Source organism: Antechinus flavipes, chromosome 4 (assembly GCF_016432865.1).
Source record: "Antechinus flavipes isolate AdamAnt ecotype Samford, QLD, Australia chromosome 4, AdamAnt_v2, whole genome shotgun sequence".
Classification (NCBI taxonomy): domain Eukaryota; kingdom Metazoa; phylum Chordata; class Mammalia; order Dasyuromorphia; family Dasyuridae; genus Antechinus; species Antechinus flavipes.
This window is the reverse complement of record NC_067401.1, coordinates 55,624,572-55,645,905: the sequence shown is the minus strand read 5'-3', so window position 1 is coordinate 55,645,905 and position 21,334 is coordinate 55,624,572. Positions and strand designations below refer to the sequence as shown.

The following is a 21,334-nucleotide window of genomic DNA, read 5'->3' as shown; positions in this document are numbered from 1 at the left end:
GCGGCAGCAGCGGTTGCACCTTCAGCGGCGGCGGCAGCACCAGCTTCGGGTCGTTCCCGGCTTGGGTTCCTCGCAGGAGGGAGAGGAGATCGGAGGCAGGTGAGTCCCACTGCGGGGTTGCGGAGGATGGGGAGAGGGCGAGGAGGACCCTTGGTCTGCGAGGACTTGCGGGCGGGGTGCTCCCCGAGCTTTTTCCGAAGCCGGGTGGATGGGACCGGCGAGTCGGGCCTGCGAGGTGCTCGGCTCGTCCTTGTCAGCCCCACAATTACCGGGGTGCGCGCGCTGGCCTCGCGTCCCCAGATCAGCAGCTCTAAACAGTGCGAAGCTGCGGACCCCCAAAAGCAAAACCTTGAGGGGGACAATGCACTGAGAGCTGCGCGCCCTACTAAAACTAGGGTGCGGGCACGTTGTTCCTTTGGTTTGAGAAATTTTATCTTTTTAAATACAAATTTGACATCGTAGTATAATAAATAACACATTCACTGAAAGGGCTTAATTGGTTGTAGATTAAGTGCTTGTGTCTCAAGATTAAAGCACACAGTGAAAACAGCCACTGTGTGCTTTAATCTTCGTTTTTCACACCTATTCTAGTAGATGAGTTAGCTTATCTTGTTGTGTGTAATTTAAATATTATCAATGCTTTTTATCATTTTCTTCGGTTAGCTTTTCAAGAAACTTAATATTTCTTCACTAACCTGTTGGTTTATCATAAGACTTAGTAATTCCTTTATTTTCCCCAAAATGAAAAAATAGAAAATACAACATAAAGAATTAACTGGATCTTTATTATCTTATTTATATTTTAAAAGGGAAAAATTGGTTAACAGAATATTTAATTGAAGCTAAATTATTTTAAGTCTTTCACACAGGGGATATATTTTCTTAGGGCAAAATTCATCCGCATTTTTAGAACAAAATATTTTAAAAATTGAAACACAATAAACACGAAGTTTCCATACCAGACTTTGGAAATACTGTATTAGAGTACTGAATCTAAGATCTCAAACCCGATAAGTGACTTAAAATGTTAAATAGGGTGATTGAGTCTGATGAGCATTGATTGTGTTCTCACTATTAAGAAAGCTTTGAGTGATCATCTAGAATAGGGTTGGAGAAAATTTTAAGTGACCCTGGGTATGTATGTATAGACATATACAGATCAAACATTTGCTGATAATATCATAATTCTGTGACCCCCACCTTGTTATGAGACCCCATATGGTATCACCACTCGCTTTAAGAAGTTGGGGCTAGAAGCAGGCCCACAGGGAAGGCAAAGATCACTGGTCAGGTAGGATGCAGTTTTCCCATCATTTCAGTTCACAAGCACCTATCATGTACCAGGCATTTTGCCAGGAGATGAGGATGATAAGACAACTAACTGTTGTGTGCCAGTGAGAGACACCACATGAGCCATGTATATATCAATACAAAGTAACGTGAGAAGCGAGGACATCCAGCAGTTCAGGGAGATGGGATGATGAAGAAAGGGATTTTTCAAATCTTGAGTTTTAGAGGAATTGCATTCTAATTGTGGAAGATAATCTGTACAAAAGCAGCCACACTGGAGACTGGACTATTGTGTGAAGGAAGCAGAAGCAGCAAGTGGGTCACTTTGCCTTCAGCTTAACACCAGGGAGAGGAAACAGTACAGCATAAGTGAGCCTGGAAAGGTGTTGTGATTCTAGAGCATGTAGAGCTTCATGAGCCAAATAGGAGTTTTGTAGGTTATCCTATAGACTTCTTTTTTCTTTTCCTGGACTTGATTCTTTGTGTTTTAGTTAGAGGCATTTTTTTTCCCTCAGGTACTGCTGGACCACATGAACATTTAAATGAAAGAAACCTTTTCACTATTAATTCAGGCATAGATTTATAGAAGCTGAACAAAACAAATTGCATTCCCTTGTGAATCATTTCAAAGGAGGTAGAATCATGGCCTTATAGATCTTTAATTTGACTTAAGCCCTTGGCTTGGCATGTAGCCTGCCAGTTTAGGAAAGCTGGAGACCCAGGTTCAGGTCCCAGATAACCACTGGGTGTAAGGATTTCATCCGTCTTAGCACTTTGCTTTTCTGGGTCTCAATTTTTTCATCTATAAATGAGAGTGGGCCTAAATGATTTCTGGATTATCTAAAACATCCTGTGACTATCTTATCTTTTGTGGCAATATTGACTTCACTGTCTCAAGTCTTTTAAGGCATTTATTTTTCTCATTTTTCCTTTGGCAACCTCTATAAACATTGATGATATTTTCCAAATTCTCTTCATTGATTGATTATGCTTAAGTCATCCTGTTTTGAATACTCTTCTCAACCCTTGAAGTATTCATTGCTGCTGCTCCCTGTAATACAAGTAAGATATTAAAATGTCTTTTGAGTTTATACTATGTCCAAGGTAATAGAGTAGACAGTGAATAAAGTGCAATGAAGTAAATAAAGCATACAAGAAAATAACTTATTTTGAATAAAACAGTAATTATTTGCTATGATTATAATAAATTAAAGAACTTTTATAGTATTAAATTGTCACATTTATTTTTTTCCCATGAAAAGCAAATTAATTATTGAATGACACAATGTTGTGAAAAAGTAGAATAGATCTCTTAAAAGATATCCATGAGACAGTATCAGTTTGTGTATATACATGATTTATGCATATATTTTTATGTTACATATACTTATGTACATATAAAATGTGCATATAACATGGATATAATTTAACACTTATTACAGGTAGCTTTTCTGCAGTAGTTTTTTAATCAGAATTTTTAATAGAAGATTTAGTTTGACATTCATTTTTTGAGCTGATTGCAGTTTTAGATATGGTGTCAATATAAGCCAGAGAGAGAAAAAGGCCACTTTCATTCAGTGTGCTTAAAAATAAGACATAAATGAAAAACTAACTTTTTTCAATTTTTAAAAATCACTGGCATATATTTGGTAAGTGAGGAATTTAAGTAGAAAGCTTACTAACATTGATAATAAGAAATAATTTTGAGTCATACATTTTGACTTCATAAATTGCTCCTTACAATTCTACTCATTCTTCATTACAAGTAAAAAAATTTTCTACTACAGAAGATGTATAAAATCATTTTTTAAATTGTAAAGTGCTATAGAAATGAAAATTGTATGTATGTAAAAAATATTTTGTCTTTTTAAATTCAGTCATTTGCTTCCTCGTGATAAATAACATATCGACTAGGCAGGCAATAATATAAAGTTGTATTGTCCAGAATAATAAAGAAGTCAGGTAAAGGACCTAAACAGATGGTATTCCTTTCTCCTTTTTGTGGCTTTTGAATTTGGAGGAAGAACTCTGAATTTTTTCTTTACAAACATTTGTTTATAATATCAAATGTAGTTTGCTGATTGGGTTAACACGTAGGAAGAGGTGACATTTTTACTAATAAGTATGAGTCATATTGGTAGAAAGTATTGAATGCTCTTAAGTTTTTAACTTGGTTGCATTTCTTCTCCAGACTTGATTTGTTAATACTACTGTATACCTATATGAAATATATTTTAACTAGAAAATACTTTTTATACTTCAAAGTTTCAAAGAGCTGGTTTAGTAATTTTCAGGGAGCTAGTTGAAGATTTCCTGAATGGATAGGAAATATTAATTTTTTGTAAAATTTAAAATAAATATCATTTATATTTTAAATTCTCCTGTTCTTAGAGGAAAGCTGAATGTAATTTTTTTTAATCTTTGAAAATAATTTTGAGGCAACTATTAGTACAACTATGTTTGAGGCTATATTTGTTTGACTGGGGAAGCTTATGAACTCTCTCCCAGACTAATGTTTTTAAGATGCATAAGTACAAAATTAGAAATTATATAGAAATACAGTTATCAAAACAAATTTTTTAAATTCATGGACAAATTGAAATCTATCCTAGTACTCTTTGCAGCTCCCTATGCTCTGGTTAAGAACTGTCCTAACCCAGTGCTCCCATTTTATAGATAAGAAAATTGAGACTCAGAGGAGAAAGTGCTTTAACTAAGTTTACACAGGTTGAGACGAACCAGAATTCAGATCAAGGTCCTTTGACTTTAAATCTAGATCCTATTCAACTATACTGTGTCAATAGGTAATCACAATTTCAGGAAATTTACTGGAAAACTAGGTTTATTACAAGAGAAATGAACATGCATGTGGAACCCAAAGAGTTCACAATCCACATAGAAGTTTGCATATTTCTAACAGGAGGACAAAGGAAGGAGGAGAAAAAACAAATCTCCACCTAAAGGGACATGACATGAGGAGGGGGGAAAGGTACAGTAAAAGTTGGTAAAGGACAGAACTCTTCTCAGGGGGAGGAGCAAAGCAATGGCAAAAGCAGTATTTTTTTCCCCTTGAGAAGATTGTGAAGATATGATGGTCTGCTTTTCTACTAGGGTCCTAGCTTTAGACTGAACCATGCCTGTCTTGACTCCCAGGAGCACACAGGGAGTCCAGCTTAGGATGCAAATAACAAATTATGTCAGTTGGGTGGAGAGGGAAGAGAAAAAGGGCTGGAAGTGGGTTTTGTCCTTGACATATTCAGGGCCTTTTGCATTCTGGGGCCAGTTTTTCTGGAAAACATGACAACTTGAAAAGTAAAACTCAGGGGACCCCCTAACATACCTTAACAATTATATATATCACTCTGGCTTTAGATCATGTGTTCTATCTAAATGAATAGAATATAAAAACATAGAATCCTAATACTGATTCAGGAAGACCTGAGTTCAAAACTAGCCTTAGACATTTGCCAGCAAGTCACTTACAAGTATTTGCCTAAATTTGGTCCCCATGAAAGTGGCAATAAGAACAGAACTTCCCTCCAGGATTGTTTTGAAGATAAGATACATAAGTACTTTGCAAGCTTAAAGCATTAAATAGTAGTTTTTATAGTTCATTTAGGACGGCTGAAAACTTAGACTGAATTTCACATTCAGTCATGTGAAAAATATTTTTTCCATGTACATTGATGTATATTGTCTTTCTTACATTATTTAATAATGCCCAAATTATTAATAATGCCTTACATTATTTAATAATGTCTAAATTAAGGCTAAAAGTATTAAATATCTTTACCTAAAGCTCTAAATGCCTTTTAAATATATATTTTTAAAAACTCATCTCTTACTTTAATAGTGCTTTATCCAAGTATAGTATATGTTTGGGGACACTTTTTAGCTTTATATAGAGTAAAAAAAGAAATGTCAATGACTGAAAATAAAAGATCATGTAGAATTTTGCTGGTTCTGAAATGAAGGAAAATTTAAAATCTCATTTAAATTCTTTTGTAAAGGTTACAGATTTGTGTTCTGTATCATCATTATATTATTATTACTAATTTTTGAAGTTCTTAAATCACAGTAGTTAGATTTGGTTTGAAGTCTCTCAAAGCAAAAATATGTTATTAGCTTATTGGAAGTCAAATTAGTACTATTCCTATTTGAGAGACTTTTGAAAATTAGTTTCTGCAGCATTTTAGAATTCTCTAATATAAGTATGCTGTTAAGATATCTCGTTTATTAAGAAAATAAGACAAATTTATAATGCTTTATTCCAGCACTTTTTTATATTGATTGTCATAACAGCCATCCCATTTAAAGGGTATGTTTTTAACTATTTGATTCTGTTCCTTTCTGTTGTCTAATTCTTCATGTGTACTTGTCCTGTCTCCTCAAATTACTACATAGAAGTTTCTACTACATAGAAACGTTGTGATATTTGGAGTTATATTGAAAAGTAAAAAAATCAGAATGGGATAAAAATAGATTTAAGCAAATTTTGAGAGTTTGTTTTTGAATGATGTCAGGATTCAATAAATGTTGTGGAGATGGCATCAATAAGATTTTAATAACAGATTAAATAATGGGAAAAGTGAAGATTGAAGTGTCTTCAATGGACCAAAAAGTGGGAAGGCGTAGGCTCTGGGCTGGTCACTTGGAGCAGGTTTAAGCTCATGTTGTTTTAGGTGCTAGTTTAGGTAGTTGCAATTTGGGATCTTGAACTCAGAAAAGAAATCAGTAATAAAGAGATCTGATAATCATCTACAAAAAGATGATAGTTGAAGCTTTGGAGTGAAAGAAATTAGAGGAGAGAGAATATACAGAGATGGAGAAGAGAATAAAGGTAGAGAGACAGAGGGTCTCTTCCTAGGAAGAAGATGAGGAGTCAACAAAGAAAAAAAAAAGAAGAATTTTAGGATTTTGAACTGGAAAGGATTTTAGAGATTATCTAGTCTAGTCTTTTCTTTTTTAGCCGAGGAGGCAAATCCAGGGGATAAGGCTTGCCTAAAGCCATACAGGTAGTATTTCTGGAGAGTCTAGGTTGCAGCCTGTATAAGCCCCCCACTCCCAAATCATTGCACAATGATGAGCTGAAAGCTAAGTACAATTTCCCACTGATTGAGTTCTAGAAGTTGATAATTTTGCATCTCCTGTTAATGATGTTATAAATATCCAAATGGCTTTTGGCAGAAAAATTGGTTGCTACCCTACATTGTTGTCCTTCATTCTTGAGAGGGATGACCAGTGATATGATGAAGGTAATGTCTTGACTTACCCATGAATTATATTTAAGCAAGGTGGAGCTGTGAAAACTCTTTAGTCTCACTTCTCCATAGTTATGGAAGATCAGTGGCAAGGCAAAGTTTAGACATCTGGTAATGGCCTAGGATGCAGTAGAGTATGCCTGTGGCCTTTATAAATTGCAAATTTTTTCCAGGTCTCAGTTTGTCTGAGTCAACAGCTATATGTTGACTAAGATCTAGGTAAGAAAAAGAAACTACCAAAAATATACAATCAACTTCTGAAAGATACTCTAACTTGAAACAAGGAAAACAATTGCCCAAAGAAAACAGATTCACTCTTCAAATCAGATAGTAAATAGCAGAATCAAGATTCAGCAGCAGTTCTGCTTCATTCCAGTCAATGAACAAGCATTTTTAAGTGCTTTCTATGTTCTAGGCACTATTCCAGGTGTGAGGAATACAAAGAAAAAAGTTGAAAGGTGCCCCTGCCCAGAAGAAGTTAAGTCAATAGCCCCTAAGTGTGTACATAAAAAAATATATATATATGTACATATACAATGATTTGAGGGGAAATAGAGCAAGAGGCTATGGCAGGAGCCTGGGTCAGCAGTGAAGAGGGACTGATGTGCAGTAAGGACATAATGACAGTGTTATTGGACAGGAGATGTCGGAGAGTGATCATGCGGAAAAAATGTGAGCATTTTGATTGGATCTATGAGGTGAGCAAGAATAAGGAGATGAGGGTTACACTGATGTGGCAAACCTGGGGTCTTGAATGGGTTATGTTTTTTTCTCCAGAAATAGGAAAGTTAAGGGATGGATTTGGACACAAAATTGTTTGTGCTATTTTACATATATAGAGGAGCTCCAAAGCCAAGGAAAGTTTTTAAGTTAGTCAGCAGTATCAAAAATTTCAAATAAACGAGTTGTTCTATTTCAAAGATAAGTTTGTTTTAATGGATAAATTCCTCTTGGTATTGAGAGGAAAGAAAATACTTGATTGTGCCTCTTCTTTTTTTGATGTCTTTTTATGCCACTTTTAGTGTACTATTCCTTAATAGTATTTGATGGTCTGTTCCCACCCACCATGCATTTGTGTTATTCTCTGAGGACTTACAGTTTTAGATATTGTGATGTTACCATGTTTTATGACCATATTATACTCTTTCTTCCTGGAGAAGCTTGGGGTCATCAAAAGCATTGCACAGTTTACCCAATATAATCTATCCTGCTCTTTTTTTCATAAACTGGACAACTAGTGCTTTTAGATTTGCAAAGTACTTTCCATGAATTCTCATATGATCCCTTTAGATTAAAATGCTTTAGTTGTTTGAGAGAGTAAGTTAGAAGACAGCTCACTATCGTTAAGTGAACTATCTATAGATGAATTAGAGACCTTCATGCAGATTTTGGATAATGTAATTCATACTTTATATTTTCAAAAATTGGTTTATACCAATGAGATCCTTTCCAACTCTAATTCTGTGACTTCCTAGTCTTTCTTAGAGTCCTCATTCCAAAACCAACCCCCAGATATTCCAGGATAAGTATTTAATAATGGCCCAAATAGTTCAGCTTTAACTGTTTTTCATTGATGTCCTATATAAGCCATTTATGCTTTTCATATTGTGTCTACTCCAGAGCAACATTTTTATGTTGTTTTGTGACTTTGTTTGATGTTTCTTTCTCCTAGATGTATCTTCTATAATTATTCTTATAATATATTCTCAACTAAAGCAAAACTGAATTTTTAGACTATTAATACATAATTAGTAAAATATATCTAGCATAGTTTTAATGCTAAATGTAATTCAATATGGCTTTAAGAGAGCATTTAAAGGTATTAGAGTGCCTTATTGTATGACTCTAAGAAGAAAATTCTATTGTTTGAATTACTGATAAATTAGAAGCAATTATACTAATTTTCCATCCCCTTCCAATTGGAAATTATCAATTTCCACTACTGATTAGGAGTAACATTCAACAGATTACTTAACGTTTCAAAATTTCACTTTGCCTACTTATAAAATATAATTGGGAGCTCTTTTTTTTTTTTCATTTTAAATATCTTGGAAGAAGGTGTGGTTTATCATTGTAATCCTCTTGTGCTCCCTTTTTTGAACTTTGAACGATTTTTTTTATCACTTTACACTTAATATCTTAATTATTCATTGATTTTTAAGCATTTGGAGTGTATACATACTATCCTATATGAAGATTATATTATTTTTTCCTCTAAAGCATTCCCCTTACCATCTAAATTTTCAGTTATTCTGATTCATGTTAATATTTTCAGGACAAAATCCTTGAAAAATATCTGCTTTGTTTGCTTTGAAGTTTCATGTTTAATCACTTGTCAAAATCTTAAGCTGCTACTTATAAAAATTTGCCTTTATTGAACTTAAGACTTTAGAGCTGGTTAAGACTTTTAAAATAATCTATTTTGTAAAAGGCCTATTTTGGTGTTTTCCTTTCCCTGGATTTTATCATTGGGGATTTAATTGAAAATTTTGATAAAGACCAAAATGATTTGGTGAGTTTTACATGACATAGAAAGAAAATTCAGGCAAGAATATAGATAGAATTAATTTGAATGAATCTTAGAGAACTTTTTGGAATGTTGCTGTGGATTCAGTTGTGTTATTTGTAAGAAAGAATTGTTTGGAATCTAAAAATTATGAAGAGTGGGCGTTTGTAGAAGGAATGGATGCCACCTTATCCTTTCATATTAGAAATTTAATCTCCTCTCTCACATACTCGACAGCCAATTTTCTAATTAAGATGTTGGGCATATTCAGGGGAGAGAGAAAGGGAATAAACATATATATATATATGTAGCTTCTAGTATGTGTGAGACACTGTCCTAAGCTCCTTACATATTTCTAATTTGTTTATCACAACAACCCTGAAAGATAGGTATTTTCATTATTCCCATTTTATAGTTGAGGAAACTGAGAAAGATTAAGTGACTTTCCCAGAGTCACATATTAGATGCCAGTTTTGAATTCAAATCTTCCTAACTTCACTGTACCACCTAGCTACTCCTAATTATTAACTTTAAAATATTTCTAAATATTAAACCTGATTCCCTTGCCTCAATCATTATTTTCCAAAGTAAAACCTTTTTGTTGTCTCCAGAATCTTTTACTCCTCCATTTTAATCCAGTCTTTCCTTGTAAGAATCCTACAGTTATTCCTCTACACCAAAATCCTCTAACCCCCTTTTTTAGGGGGGAGAGAAGAGGGTTAAAAGTTTTCAATTGAGCCATCCTTTTCTATTCATCAAATTGCTTTAATTTCAACTGGCTCATTTAAAATCCCACAGTCCATTCTTTTGTCTTGATTATTCGAGTCTCCTTGCTTCATATATCCACTTCTTGCCACTTCTATACACAAGTATAATTGTTAGACATAAAGGTTTTGAATTAGATGTGTTACCTAATGAAAGAAGATTCTGTCTGTTTTGTATGATAGAGGGTTTATTTTATTATTCCCAGATATCAATATGCTTCCAGATAATTTATAAATAGGAACATTTCTGAACTAGTGCTAAAATGAATCTGACTTCTTTCTCCTCAAATGTATTTTGCTATCTAACCTCTAAATACTTTCTATTATAATGATATCATGTATTTTTAAAATTCACCTGGAGCTTAACATCGTAATTTTCCAGTTAGAAGGGAACTGAGAGATCCTTTAGTCCTATCTCTTAATTTATAGATGAGGAAACTGAGGGTCAGAAAACTTAAGTGACCTAAAAGAGATAACATGGGTAATTTTTTAAATGCACCCCCCCTTCCACTGTACTTCAGGCTAATAATTATTATATTTACTTAATATAGCACAACCTAGAGGAATGGTGAGAATTTAGATCTAGTAGAAATCAATAAAATTGTTGTTCAGAAAATGTGAAAGATACTTAATAGCTGCTTGTTAAAGTATTTTGAATTTGTGCTGAAAACCAATTCAAAATATTAATGAATTTTCTTTTAGTGCTGGCAAAGAACCAGTTTAGAATTCACACTAGTCAAATTACTCATGTTATAGTGCTAACCATAAGCAAGCATAAATATTATCATAGCTTAGGGATCAACATCTATTGCAATTCTGCAAGAATACCCAACAAGTCAACATGAAGTTTGCCTTAGTATTCAGAATTTGAAGGTGTGAGCACAAATAAGAACTAAAAACTTTTAGACAGTAACATTGAAGCTAAAAAATGAGATTGTGGTTAACTAAAGTATCATGAATACTTAATTTAAGAAGAGTCAGAAGTTACTGGATAAGATGAACATTGGTCATCATTACAATAGAGGAAATTGTTTATATCTTAAAAGATAGGAATCTCCTGGTTATTTACTAATATAAGAACTACTTCAGAATCTGCTGTCAATGTGAGCAGATAATCAGCTGATTTAGAGCAGAAGTCAAAATGAATATTAATTCAGAAAAGGATAAAAATGAGAAGAAATTGTAAGCACTTAAAATTGTACCAATCTAGCCAATCTGTTGATTGAAATGAGATTTTTTACTTAATATTTTATTTTTTTCCAATTCATTTTTGTAAGATTTTGAGTTTCAAATTTTTCTCCTTCCCTCCCCCCTATTCCAAGATAATTAAGCAATTTGATATCACTTATACATGTGCAATTATTTTAAATATATTTCCACATTAGACATGTTGTGAGAGAAAAATCAGAACAAAAAAGAAAAAACCACTAGAAAGCAAAAGCAAACCAAAAAAAGAGTGAAAAGAGTATGCTTCAATTTGCATTTAGTCTCCATAATTCTTTCTCTGGATGCAGATGGCATTTTCCATACTAAGTCTATTGGAATTGTCTTAAATCACTATTGCTGAGAAGAGCTAATTCTATCACAGTTGATAATCACATAATCTTGTTGTTAACTGTGTACAATGTTGTCTTGGTTCTGCTCACTTCACTCAGCATTAGTTCATGTAAGTCTTTCCAGACTTTTCTAAAATCAGCCTGCTCATCATTTCTTATAGAACAATAGTATTCCATTATATTCATATATCCTAATTTATTCAGCCATTCCCCAGCTGATGGGCATGCATTCAATTTCTAATTTCTTGCCACAACAAAAAGAGCTGCTACAATCATTTTTGCACATATGGGTCCTTTTCTTGCTTTTATAATCTGTTTGGGATACAGACCTCTTGGATCAAAGGGTATGCAATTTTATGGTCCTTTGGGCATGTTTCAGATTGCTCTCCAGAATGACTGGATCAGTTTACAATTCTACCAGCAGTGCATTAATGTTTCAACAGAAATGGGAAATTGTCAAAAAATAAAAATAAATTCTGATTACCATAATTTCTTAGAGAGCTGTAATCATAATATAAAGCATTTTCAAGGAAGAGGCCAGAAGAGGCCAGAAATTGACTTAGCCAGCTCTTGAATCATTTATCCACAAAGTAAGACTTTCCCCTAAGGTCAACACTGTTTTAGACTGCCGAGTCAATTTGCTAACTATTTTGAAGAGGTTGGTGGTTTATTACTAGCATTATCACCTCACAAAATCACAGAAAGCAATTGGGGGAATGAAATGAAATAGAATATCAGCATTTTTAGTCCATTCTTGTTCTCATCATTGAGAACAATAGACTCTTCATATTTGAACTTTACCACATTAGTCATTTAGTATGCTTATGTAAAGAGGTCAGAATGGCATTTCATACTTAGATCAAATTTAAGAACACCTTCTAAACACATACAAAAGAATTTTGTACTAGAGACAATTTTCACAGCAAGGGTTGATTTTTCAAGGTATCTCAAGTAGACAAAGACTACAAAAAACTCCGTAAAATATTTATAAGAATGGTCTGTATATATGTTGAGCTAATGAAAATAAGAGAAGAAAGGCAGGCTTTCACCATCCTGCACCAGAGCCAACCATGCGTGGTGAGTGGGTGGGCAGTATGATAGTACTTCATAGTTCTGGAGTTGGAGTTGGAGCCAGGTTTAAATTGCACCTCTAATGTGAGCTATGCAACTATGGACAAGTCATTTAACCTCTCTAAGACTCATTTTCCTTGCTTATATAATGAAGGGGGTGGACTAATTGCCCTCCGAGATCTCTTAGCTCTAAACCTGTGATCTCACAGGCACAGTTGCCTGAAAGTATAGAAAATAAATTTTTCTTAGAGCAGTCTTTCAAAAGCATTCTCCAGTGCAACTTTTCCCTTAAATATGTTAAAATTATACAATAGTATTTGATAAATTCAATGCCAAGGACAGTTTTGTTCAATAGTAGTCTTAATTATGAATATTTATTTCATATATTAAGCACTTATTATGTGGTGCACACTGGGCATTTTGAATAAAACAAAATAGTTGCTGTCCTCAAGAACCTTACAATCTACTGCGAGGGAGAACAATACATACACAAGTATTTATGAAGCAATACAAAGTAATTTCAAAAGGAGGATCAAGAAAGGCCTCTCATGGGAGGCACCTTAGCCGTGCTTCGAAGGAAACCCTAGGTATTTTATGAAAAAAGTGAGGGGTGCATTGAAGGATTGTTTGTACAAAAACAAGTAGGCAGAGGATGTAATGCCCCTTTTGGGAGGAGACATAAAACAGACATGTATGCTTGTCAAAGGAGTTTAACAAAATCCTGCAGAATACTGGTTAAAGAAAAAGGAGTTAGGAAAAACTTCATGCAGAAGATGATGAAATCTTGAACTCTTAAAAGGAGGGATTCTGTTCTATGAAGAGGAACTGATCTAGTCATGACTGGTACAACCAGAGTAAAGGAACAGAAGTGCCTAATGTGAAGAACAGAAAGAAGGTCAGTTTGTGTGAATCATAGAACATGGAATAACGTCCAGTGAGGCTGGAAATAAGGTTGGAGACAGATTATGGAGGGCATTAAAAGTTAAACCAAGAAGTTCATTTTATCCTAGAGGCAGTAAGGACCCACTATATTTTATTGAATAGGGACATGATCTGATCAGGTCTGAACTTAAGTGGCAGCTGTGTGAAGTCGATTAGGCAGGGCTTACACTTTTTCTACTCTTAACCTCTTTTTACCTGAGAAATTTTTATGTGACCCCAGGTATATGGGTATACAAAATAGGTTATTCAAATCTAACTTTTACTGTTAATAACTCATAATTTTGCAACCTTCACATTCAGTTACAAAACTCCACATGAGTCACAACCCACAGTTTAAGAAGCTAGGAACTAGGATAAAAAAAGACTTGCAGCAGGGAGACCATTTGGAAGGCTTTTGAAGAGGTTGACAAGGGTTTGGCCTAATGTGGAAGCTTTATGAGAAAAGAGAAAAAATTGATTTTGAGAGATGTAGAGGTTAAAGTTGGTTCTGTGGAATGAGGAATTGATACTGAGTTTATAGACTGAGAGACTGGAGGAATGATCATGCCTTAGACAGAAATAGTCAGGTATATAGGAGTGAAATTCTCTAGATTCTGCCTTGGAATCACTAGAGTTTCTTCTACCAAGCCTGTCTCCATTGGAAGGAAGGCAACATCATTCCATCATGCCTTCAACAGGTCACCTTCCTTGGCCTACCAAGTTAGAACTAAGGAAAACACCAGTTGTATTGTTCTCTCTTCCTCTGGCGTCCCACCCCATTCTCTCCCTCCAGCTGTACCCTGAAAAGACTCGATCCTCAGGCCAGATTCCCAGGGATGGTGATAACCTATGTGAATTCTTTGCTCATTGCTTTACAGACTCCTACTCTTATCATCCCTTCCCCACCCCATAATTCTGATCACCTCTCCCTTCTCCTTCCACCTTCTGACTCCTAATAACTACTCCCTTACTCTCATGTTTCTCATCTTATTCCATCCCAAATCTTCCTATCCCTTCTATGTGGCTCTTGCTTTGTCAAACACTTTTTATGCCATTCATCTAATGGTTCTCACTTTTAGAGGGAGACTTTGCTTCCTGGTGATACAATTTCTCCCATGAGCCTTTTCCAGCATTAGTTAAACTTTCTTTAATCTTCTGACTCAGTCGTTGAAGTAGGGGAGTGTCAGTACTACTTGCTTTTACTATTTTTACTACTTTACTATTGCTACTTCCAGGTTCCTCTACCTCTGTCATTTAGTAAGTTCTTCCATTCATAGTTGTCAACCAATGCAGAGTCTGATAGTTGTTATTTCTTGACCTCAACAAGTTCAATACCTCATTCAGTCTTTGTATCTTCCCTATTTCCTACCCTCTAGTTATGGAACTTCAGCATGCATATTGATACTTCCTTAGATATCTTTATTTAATAAGTTTCTCACTTTTCTCATGGGTCTTCTTTGTTAAACTCTTAATTTCACTGATCTTCAGTTTTTTCCTCTCTACTGAATTTTTTCCCTCTGCCTACAGACATGTTAGTGTCTCCAAAATCTTCAAAAAATCAATTGAGTTCATAGATGAACTATTGTCTCATATCTTTTTTTTTTTTGCTGATGCAGTTAGGGTTAAGTGACTTGCCCAGGGTCACACAGCCAGGCAGTATTAAGTGACTAAGGCCAGATTTAAACTCAGGTCCTCCTGACTTCAGGCTGGTGTTCTATCCATTACACCACCTAGCTGCCCCTGTTCCATTTATTTTCTCTCTTTTATGGTTAAACTCCTTGAAAAAGCCATCTACAATAGGTTCTTCTACTATTTTTCCTCTCATTGAAAAAATTGTAGTCTGACTTCTGATCTCCTCTTTCACCTGAAACTGCCTGCAAAATTACACATGTTATCTTACTTGCCAGATATTTTGGTCTTTTCTAAACCCTTATCCTTCTTGACCTCTAGGCCAACTATGGTCATTCTCTTCTTCTGTATACTTTTAAATTTCTGACCTTGCTTTCTCCTATATGTCAACTGCTCCTTCTTGCTCTCCTTTGCTAGAAATTTGTCTAGGTCATGCCCACAAATCATAGATTTCCCCCGATACTCTTGTCCTGGCTCTCTTTCTCCCTCTGTATCATTATATATAGTGACCTCATCAGTTCTTACCGTGAAGTCCAGGTTATCATCCTGGATGCCTTAGAATCAGTTGGAGTCAGGATAAGCAAAAGTCCTTGGTCTTTAGAGGGAGAAGTGAAGGGGATAGAAACAAGTTCTCTACAACCTTCCTTTTCCTCATCCATAGCCAAAGTGACTCTGGCTTGTTTTACTCCACTCCTTAATCCCTCCTGCAATTCTCTGTATACACCAAAAGATCAAGCTAGCACAGAATAGTGGGAAGGGCCATTTTCCAAGCATATGCTAATAGAGTATTGTCCAATCCGGAATTAGCCTTAAGTGCTCAGTTGTCTGATTCCAGTGTGCATATTTAGGGTTTCAGTTATCATTTTTTTGCAGATAATTCTCAAATCTGTTTATCCACCTTTTAATTTTTAGATTCTCATGTTCAACTGCTTATTGAACATCTAAAACCGGATGTTTTGAAAACATGTTAAACTCAACATATTCAAAATGGAAATCATTATTTTTCCCTCCCAAAATTTACTCTATTTTGAATTTCTCTATTAATATTGAGAGCACCATGGTACTCCTAGTCTTCATTCTTGTGTCGTCCTTCATTCTTTATTCCTCATCTCATCTGTTGGCAGATCCTGTGGATTCTACCTTTATAACATTTCTAACCAGTGAGTTGATTTATTTGCTTATTTTGTTGTAAGGGAGGGTACTATTTCAATGAGAAAGGGTGTATGATCATTAGGAAGCTAGGAGATAAAGAAAAATTCATCCATAAAACATTTATAAAAATAAAAATAAGATACTTAGTAACTTAGACTCCCTAGTGCTCCCAGAACAAAATGTTAATACAATACTGAGGACTTGTCAGGGACATCATTTTCATTTTTTAGCAACACATTTAGAAGGACATTGATAAGCTGGAGAATCTCCAAAGGAGGAGAGCAGTCAGGATCATGGGATCATAGACTTAGAGCTGGTAGGGACCTTAAAGGTCATCTAATACCACTGTCTCATTTTTTATTGCCCCAGAGTATGTGAGTTTCTAATTCTTGTTTATTACAAGATGGTACTGGAAAGTTATTTCAGTTTGTGTCTGATTATTAGGGATGTAAATCATTTTTTAAAAAGATTAGTAATAATTTGTTTCCTCCTGAAAATTGTCTTATTTCTAATATTTGACCATTTATCCATTGTAGACTGGGAATTACCACTATGACTTTTCAAATAATTCCTGAACACATTTTAGTTTTCAAGTTTTTATACATATTTGCCACATTTTCCAAATCTGGTTTTTCTTTTAATTACATGTTTTGCTATACAGAAACCAATTTTTAAAGGATATTTAGACAGGCATCAGATGTATTCTTTGCTGGTAATAGTATTATAGGATCATAGATTTATTTAAAAGTAAGAAAGAACCATGGAAGTCTAGTCCAGTCTTTTCATTTTTTGAATGAGGAAACTGAAGCTTTAAAGTGGTCACTTGTCAAGAGTCTCACAGGTCCCTCCAAATCTAGCCTTCCTACCATATCATACCACCCTATTATTAGTTTCTCTTTTCTGTAGCTTTATCAAGCACTACTATTTCCTATACATTTAGTTAGATGTTCAGGCAATTTAAATGAAATAAATGAGAGAAATCTAGTGAACTTAAATGACTTACGCAAAATCATACAGTAACATTGTTGAGACTTGAATCCAGGTCTTTTCACTTCAGATTCTGAACTTTTTCACTGTATCCAATACTGCCTTTTATATTGGTGAAGGACTTTAATTCATGTACTGTGAGTTGAAGGAAATGGTTTAAAAAAAAAAAGTTTAACCAAAAGAAAATACTCCTAGCATATGATAGTGTCTTTAAGTATTTGATATGGAAGGGGAAATAGATCTGTTCTTTTTTACATGAGGACTCAGATATGAATAATAAGTGAAAGGGGTCAAAGAAACAAATTTAGGTTCGATTTAAGGAATCAATTTTAAACTTTGAATTATCAATTTAAAACATTTTTTAAATAAAAAAGAATTAAACAGTGAGTAAAGATTTGGAACCAGTATGTTTTGGGAGGAAGCAGTTCCCATCACTAAAGATATTTAACAAAAAATTGGATGACTTTGTTAACTATGTTGTAGAGTTGATTCTTCCTCCAAGTTTAGAGTGAATTGGATGATCTCTGAAATCTTTTACAACTGAGATTTTTTAGGGGCTAGATAGGTAACATTACATGCAGATTGACCATCCTTGCTTTTAGTTATCTAACTTTTAGTAATCTCCTGGGATAAGTTCCCTTAACCTGGTTTTGTTTTTCATAACTTTTTCTTATATTTGTTTAAACTAAAGATTCCCTCCACACATCCTTTCCCCCACACCGTTTTTTTTTCTCAGAGGCTAAGAGCAAAATCAAGTACTTTCATTGGAGTGGAATATCTTTCTTTAATCCTAGGATAAGATAGAGAAAAGAGCAGCAGCCATTTTGTACAAGTTCTAATAAATAAAAGTAGACTTTTCATGTAATAAGCGTAAAATATGAAAACTGGACATTCTTGAATACCATCAGTATCTTCAGGATGTCATGAGAAAGCAAGACAAATCATCATCAAGTTGGGTGGGACACCCTGTGGCCAACTTGCCATATCAATCAGATCAGAGATCCATTTTCATACTGCCGTTATATGAACAAAAATGCAATGAAAATATTTGGATGTTAAACCATTAACAGGTTGAAAAATTCCAATGATGAAGTAAAATATTAATAGCAGAGTTTAGTGGTTTAGAATAATATGTTATAGTAGTTATTAAATCATCATTGTCTTTATAATCATATAAAATATCTAGAATAAAAGTGTTAGATTCTTAACTACCATTCTAATGCACTTAGGAGCATAGCCACATATAATTATTTCTGACTAAGAATGGTGAATAAAATACTTGCAATTCAGACAAAATTTACTTATGTGAGAGCACTATTCTCAGATAAACATTTGTCACTCAGATGGCTACTTAGAGAGTCCCATGGTTACAGCTAAATCCTTTTATTCTGATCTCTTAAGTGATTCATGAGACACTAGTCTTCAGAACTAGCTATATTTATGCACAGCTAAGGCTTACTATAGGTTGTTGTTTAACAATGGGACATCAAGCCAAGCATCTTGTATTCCTTTTGCAGAAATGCAGCTGAAGTGGAGCTGAAAGGGCCACAGATGCAAGAATTGGGGATCCATTTCTGAACCATTAAACTGTGTCTGACATTGACCTTCTTTCATTATTAATAAAGAAGAATCTTACAGCAGGAGCTTAGGATGTATTAACACCAACTCATTAATATACTAACCGGACCACGTTCTGAAAACAAATCTACATATTAAAGGACTTGACCTGGACACCACAAATTTATTTCTTATTTTTCTCTACTGATAATGTGACCCAATGGAGGAAAGTGGTGTTTTGATAAGCATGAGGGAAGATCATTCTTTTCATGTTCGTTACAGGTAAGTCAAAATCTTACTATTGAAACAATAGATTCCTTCAAATTTAAACTTAAAAGTAATCCAACTTATAACTAGTATCTAATGTTAAATCATGGATTTACTAATAATAATTTTAATAAGCTATTGCAATTTATCATAGCTTTTTTACAAGTATGTATCAGTAGAAGCTAATTATAAATTTGGGTATTAAAATGGTTTGGTTCTATGAAAAAGTTATAAAGAAGACTTTTTAAGGTGTTTTATAACTTCCATGTTCCTAACTATGAAATAGAATTTCTTCAAAGCCTTTTTTTCCCAGAAGGGGGGGGAATGTGCATCTTATATGTGATTTGACTAAGTGGCTTCAAGTCTGTTTTATTCTTCTTAAGACTTAATATCTGAAGCAGAATTCCAGTTAGGAAGCTATTCTAATAGCATTAGGCAACTTTAATTGCTAGTGTTTTTCTTTTTAACCATGTGATCTAAAATAGTAATGCATTAATCAATGATACTTTGTGGTAGAACTAGTCTTTAATAGAAGGCTAACCTAATTTTTAAAAATAAATAATTTCTTTTTGTGTGTTTAACTGAAAAATTAATCTTCAAAAAAAGCAATTTCTATGAATTGCAATTGATCTCCACCCAAAACTTTTCCTGAGCTGGTCTTGGAATACCAATAGAACAGAAATACATTAAGAGACCCCACTATTGTGATTACTGCTGCCATGATTATGCACAATCCTACATCTCCACTCGGATCCTTATGAAATAGGATTTCTGCAAATGCCAGTAAATTTCAGTAAATTTTCTAAGCATCTCGTGGACACATATGGCATCAACCCTTGTTCAATTTGTTGTACATCAGTCAAAACCTATATTCCAAGGCCAAGGAACTGAATCAAGTAAGAGAAATACAAGAAAAGCTTGTTCAGATTAAGAAGCTATTAAAGACTTGCAGATTTGCTGAAAGGATATTTAAAGATTTTTTTTTAATGTCTGTAAATTAGTACAGTATAATTTGTGATGGCATTGATGCATTCTAGTCACATTTTGGGGTAGTTTACAGTTTTAGTGCCTTTTCTGTTTGTAAAATATATGTATCATTTGATTATGGTATTAGAAATTTGTATATAATCACAAATTTCCTTTGTTTTCCAACAGTAGATTTTTTTTTAAAAATTTCTTGCTCCTGTGCATTGCTTGGTATAGATATAGCCTGTTCTCATCTCCAAAATTTCACTTGTATAAAAGCTGAAAATATTTGATAATTGATGTTAATTTCAGCATATCAATATCCATATATATACACATATATGTATATTTCTCTTTTCAAAGAGATTGCATGTTCAATGTATGGCCTGTAATCTGGGGTAGCCTTTATTAATACAAATACAGTCATGTACAATCCATTGTTAGAGCATCTTGTTGCTGTTGGTTCAGTTGTTTCAGTTATGTCTGACTCTTTGTGACCCCATTTGAGGTTTTCTTGGGAAGAATGCTAGAATGGTTTGCTGTTCTCTTCTCCAGATCATTTTAAAGATGAGGAAACTGAGGCAAACAAAGTTATGTGACTTGTTCAGGGTCACACAGTTGACTGAGGCCTGACTTGAACTCATGAAGATAAATTAGCACTCTATCTACTCAGCCACCTTGCTAATCTGGTAGAGCATCTAATAATACATGAAATTTCTAGTTCAGCAGACATTTTACTAAGCACTTACTATGTGTAACCCATTCTCCTAAGTACCACTGATGAAAATTTGAAAAAACCAGACAAAACAAAACCAGTCTTGCTCATAGTGATTTATAGTCTAATGGGGCAGGAGCGATTCTTTTCCAGAAATATAACCTTAGGAGCAAAAATGAGATCAAATTAATGTACTTTAAGAAACTTTGAGGAAAGAGAGAGATCATATAGGCAAATCATGTAGTAGTTGAAAAGCTACTTTGAGAGGTAAAGCTAATATGTAAGGATTATGTAAAAAGAACTGAGAACCCTTCCAGAAAGCTCTTCCAAACAGAAAAAGAAAATGCACCAGGCTAAATAATTTTGGAGAAATCCAGAAAGGTCACAGTAAGTCATTTTTCTAGCACACTGACTCAGGGAGACAGATGAGAGATTTAGGGACAATAGGGACAATGTTGGGCTAGGAGAATACCACAAGAGGAGCAATTTAAGTGCCCAGGGAAAGATCATGCATCAAGGCAAGAGGAAGCCACAGACTCATATTGGTCACACTGGGATGGGTACAGTTGCAGAATGGCAGCTTTGTTTTCCACTACTGAGTTCTAGGTCACAGACATGGTGTAGAATGAGAAGGCATTTATGTGGATGGTGGTATTCCCAGATTGTTGTTGTTATTGTTCATCTTTGATTCT

The 21,334-nt window shown here is 34.4% G+C and overlaps 1 protein-coding gene and 1 long non-coding RNA gene across 2 annotated transcripts in view; one reads left to right on the top strand and one right to left on the bottom strand.

Moving 5' to 3' along the window:
• Nucleotides 1–12: 12 nt before the first annotated feature.
• GPSM2 (G protein signaling modulator 2) overlaps nt 13–21,334 on the top strand; it is a 46,728-nt gene continuing 25,406 nt past the window's right edge. Inside the window, exons 1-2 of the mRNA XM_051993170.1 lie at nt 13–99; nt 18,655–18,976. Coding sequence (XP_051849130.1) covers nt 18,915–18,976 — 62 coding nt within the window. The 5' untranslated portion in view covers nt 13–99; nt 18,655–18,914. The remainder of the gene's footprint in view (nt 100–18,654; nt 18,977–21,334) is intronic.
• LOC127559405 (uncharacterized) overlaps nt 2,184–21,334 on the bottom strand; it is a 42,468-nt gene continuing 23,317 nt past the window's right edge. The window contains exons 2-3 of the long non-coding RNA XR_007953121.1: nt 17,154–17,272; nt 2,184–2,341 (exon numbers count right to left, since the gene is read on the bottom strand). This is a non-coding gene — a long non-coding RNA (uncharacterized LOC127559405). The remainder of the gene's footprint in view (nt 2,342–17,153; nt 17,273–21,334) is intronic.